At 56.3% G+C, this 4,182-nt stretch overlaps 1 protein-coding gene across 1 annotated transcript in view; it reads right to left on the reverse strand.

The window, feature by feature from the left end:
- The window catches only part of SDK2 (sidekick cell adhesion molecule 2), a 147,385-nt gene that overhangs the window by 14,300 nt on the left and 128,903 nt on the right, over positions 1-4,182 (reverse strand). The window contains exons 47-49 of the mRNA XM_010856483.1: positions 3,638-3,802; positions 2,050-2,190; positions 1,649-1,787 (exon numbers count right to left, since the gene is read on the reverse strand). Of these exons, the coding sequence (XP_010854785.1) occupies positions 1,649-1,787; positions 2,050-2,190; positions 3,638-3,802 (445 nt within the window). The remainder of the gene's footprint in view (positions 1-1,648; positions 1,788-2,049; positions 2,191-3,637; positions 3,803-4,182) is intronic.

Below are 4,182 nucleotides of genomic sequence, written 5' to 3' on the forward strand. Positions count from 1 at the left end.
GCCGGTGACCGTGTCAGAAGCAATACCCCTGCCACCTCCAACCCCTTGTACCGTATCTGCGTGGATTTTATGCCAATCAACAAAGCTGCATCTTTAAGCTACTTAGAAACAGCAGAGCTAGCAGCAGCATCACTAGACGAGACAGGCAGACACAGGACACCAACAGGAGGGGGGAGATGGGGGGCCAGGCTAACACCGTCTTGGCGACACACGCTGTGCCTGGGTCAGGCCTCAGGAGCCTGGGGATGGTTTGGGGCACGTGGGATTTCTGTGTGTACACAGTGATGGAGGGGACACACAGGGGCCGCGGTGTGTGTACACTGGGGGTGTGAGAGGCGGGCAAAGCCAGCCTGTGGGTGAAACGCCCTCTTGTTCCATGTGGCAGGGCCCTGGAGCCAGCCTGGCGGGGCCACGGTGGCCATGCTGGGCCCGCCACCACGGCCTCAAATGGCTCTTTCTTTGGAAAGCTGGCTTTGGCGGGAGATGAGAGCTCGGCCTGGCTGGCCTGTGCACCCCTCCCGCTGGAAGTCCTCCTGCTGAACACACACGTCGCCTCTTCCTTTCAGGACCAGACAGAGGGAACCTTTGTGAGCTGGCCCTGGGAGAGGCATCCCCTCAGTTCCGTGGGCACCTCCGATGAGCCGGGAATGTTAACGGGGCCGAGGCTGGAGCCCCTGAGCTGCAGCCCCAACCTCTCCTTCATGCTCTCGATGTCTGAAACTGCCAGGTCAATCAGGTGACACTCAGGTGAGCCCTAGCAACTGACCCTGACCTTGGAAACGGGCAGCCTGGTGGGCCACAGTGGGTGGGGCTAGCAGGGGCCCTGGGTGGAGAGGAGTCAGGCGAATATAGGAGCTGGTGCAGCCTGGTCCCCTCCTGGTTGGCTCTTCTTGGATGCTGCCTTTTGAGGACAATGTGGGGTGTATAGACTTCAAGGGTGGGTGGGAGAAAACTGACTATGGCCACAGAGGGTGTGAGCAGGTGCCTGGGGAGAGGGCATCCCCTCTTTCTAGAACGGGAAGGTCAGGCGAAGGCAGAAGCAGTCATGGGGGACTCCCGGCAGCTCTTGAGTGTGTCTGCCCAGCCCACTTTCACTGGGTGCCTCTCACCTTTCGGGCCAGTGGCTATCAGGGCTTCAGGCCTGTACCAGGAGCACTTGGCCCCAAACAGCAGTTAGTGGTTTGCAAAGTTGTGCAAACGATTTGCATCCTGCTGTGGCTGGCAGACACCCTCTGTCCCCAGCTCCTCGTGACTTTCTCCCCACCCCGCTGTGGAGCTGCCTGGGCTCGGCTCTCTCTGCCTAGTGACCATTCCTAGCGAATGCCGCTTCCAGGGGGGCTGCCCTGGTGGCGCAGTGGTAAAGAATCCACCTGCCGATGTAGGAAATGCGGGTTTGATCCCTGGGTCAGGAAGATTCCCCTGGAGGAGGAAATGGCAACCCACTCCAGTATCCTTCCCAGGGAAATTACATAGACAAAGGAGCCTGGTGGGCTAATCCATGTGGTCACAAAGAGTCGGACACAACCGAGCAACTGAGCATGCTGCTTCCAGGACGAGGTGAAGCCAGCTGCATGCTGCCTGCTCTGTGGCCCAGGCGATGCTGGCCCCACCTCCACCCGCCCGGCACCCCATGCAGAGAGCCCACTACCTTGTATACAGGCCATTCTTTCGGCAGAAGGAGTTCTTGACAGAGAGTCGTCGGTTGTTGAGTTCCAGGGCAGGAAAACTGCTCTCATCCAAACTCATCATCTCGCCATGGCCCAGCGCACCAGTCTTGGTACTGTTGCCTGGGGAGGGCAGAGATTGACATCCATCACGCACTCCATCCTTTTAGACCGCGTGGCCCCTTTCCCCTATGGCTGGGCTGCCCCCTCTTTCTTTTGTTAGGGTTTAAACCAAAACTGGAGATGGAGATTGTGAGACTGTGTGTAGGAACCCTAGGAGACCCCCACCCCCATCAGAGTGGCTGCTTTTCCAGGAGAGACCTCCCCCACACCACCTTTGCCAAAAAGGGAGATGGTCCCGAGAAAGTCCCATCCACCAGCTCACCTGCGTCTGTCTTCTTAGCATACTTCTTGCTCTGGCCTCGGATGATGAGCACAAAGACGAGAAGCAGGATGAAGATGAGGCCAACAAGTGCGATGACCACCAAGAACCACCACTCCTCGTAGAAGGGGTTGGCTTTCTGGGCTGGAGCATGGAGTGGGCGTCAGGTCCGTGGTGCTCAGACCTGTCCTGCCTCCAAGCCTGTGGCTCCAGCTAGGACCCTACCACCTGCTCTCACATTTTACGGGCAGGTGAGTCTGCGCCCTCAGAACGAGGTAGAATCTTGGGTTGATAGGGATGGTTTCATCTCAAGGGCCAGCTCTGGTTTATCAGTAAAGGGGCTGCCTGGAGGGCTGGTTTGAGAAAGGGCTGAGGCCATTTCTAGACTGATTGATTAGTGATGTCTGCTAAAAATACAGGCGGAAGAGTGAGTTGAGGAGGTTTCTCGACTCCTGAGTGCTGGGATTGATTAGTGATGTCTGCTAAAGCTACAGGAGGAAGAGTTGAGGGGGTTTCTCGACTCCTGAGTGCTGGGATTGATTAGTGATGTCTGCTAAAGATACAGGAGGAAGAGTGAGTTGAGGAGGTTTCTCGACTCCTGAGTGCTGGGATTGATTAGTGATGTCTGCTAAGCACACAGGAGGAGCAGGGCCTGTACGCTTGCTATTTTTTCTTATTTTTCCTTGCCACTTATGGCCCAGGGGCTACCTTGGTAGATGTCAATGTGTGCTAGAAAGGTGCTTGCCTGGCCTGTGGTGTGCCTGGGACAGTTTCTCTCCCAAGGTTCAGTAGGGACAGAATCTTTTCTGGTAGGCGGGAGGGTGGACATGAGCAGGTCTTCAGAAAGGCTCCTCCAGGGAGACGCCCCTTCTTTCAAAGCCGCCAGGACTGTGCTCCCTGCATGGGGCTGGTACTAATCCGCGCTGCTGACTGAGGGGGCGGGCTCTTCTATTTCAGACTTGAAGTGCTGACTTCCTGTCATTTGGTTCTATCAATCAGGCCAAGGGCAAAAGCATATGGCTTCTGAAACTGGCCCAGTGAGTAGAAACTTTGAAAGCTATTCCTGTCTCAGGGGAAGTGCCTATTAAAAGTGATTAGATGTGGGTCCGTGGGTTTCAATACTGGTCGTCTGTGAGCTCGGAGGTGATGGGAAGAGAAAGGCAGGAAGGAAGGGCTAGGGATGGAGTCCTGCCCTCGCAGGATGCTGCTCGCTCAGGCCTGAGCTTCACAGGCTCCAGGCTCTATGTTGGGGGGTGTTTTCCATGGATACACAGTGTATGACCCGATGCCCTCGGATTTCCTGGGTGATAAGCCCACGGAAGCTACCATCTTGGTCCTACTGATTCATCCTCAAGCCCACTGGGCCCGCTGCCCAGGGCTTCTGGAGTCCTTGGAAAGGAACTCCCAAGACCTCTGCCCCCCAGCTCCTTCCGGAGTTGAAGGCTGACCCGGGCCCCAGCCCAGGGATCTTGGCTTCGGAGAACTGAGAGGACAATGCCTTCTGGGTCCCCAGACCAGTGCCTCTGGGGCTGCTGCCTCTCCTCCCTCGTCCCTTCCCCAGACCCCCCACCCCTCACGCTGTAGGTGGTACCTGGTACAGACTGGGAGGGGCTGCTGGGGGTCCCGAAACCGTAGTCATTGACTGCGATGACCCGGAAGTCGTAGCTCACACCTGGCTTGAGGATGTCCATGCTGAATGTGTAGGACGTGACCTCCTTGGGGATGTCTTTGATGAGAATGTCCCAGAGCCCCTCATCTGCGGGAGGACAGAGAGGGAGGCACCTGCTGGGAGGGGGCAGTCTGCCTGACCTTAACCGGTGCTCCCGGACCCCAGGCCTGTTGGGCCTGCCCCCTTGACACCGAATCCCCCGTGCTTGGCGCTGAGTAGGTCCTCAGGAGATACTTTTTACAAGTATCTGACCCTTTTATTCTTTTTTTTATACTTTAATTAATTAATTAATCCCAGCCATGACTGCAAGGAAATCCAACCAGTCCATCCCAAAGGAAATCAGTCTTAAACTGGAAGGACTGATGCTTGAATTGGAAGGACTGATGCTGAAGCTGAAGCTCCAATACTTTGGCCACCTGATGCTAAGAACTGACTCACTGGAAAAGACCCTGATGCTGGGAAAGATT

The sequence above is a fragment of the Bison bison genome, unplaced genomic scaffold (assembly GCF_000754665.1).
Source record: "Bison bison bison isolate TAMUID 2011002044 unplaced genomic scaffold, Bison_UMD1.0 scf7180017864371, whole genome shotgun sequence".
NCBI lineage: Eukaryota > Metazoa > Chordata > Mammalia > Artiodactyla > Bovidae > Bison > Bison bison.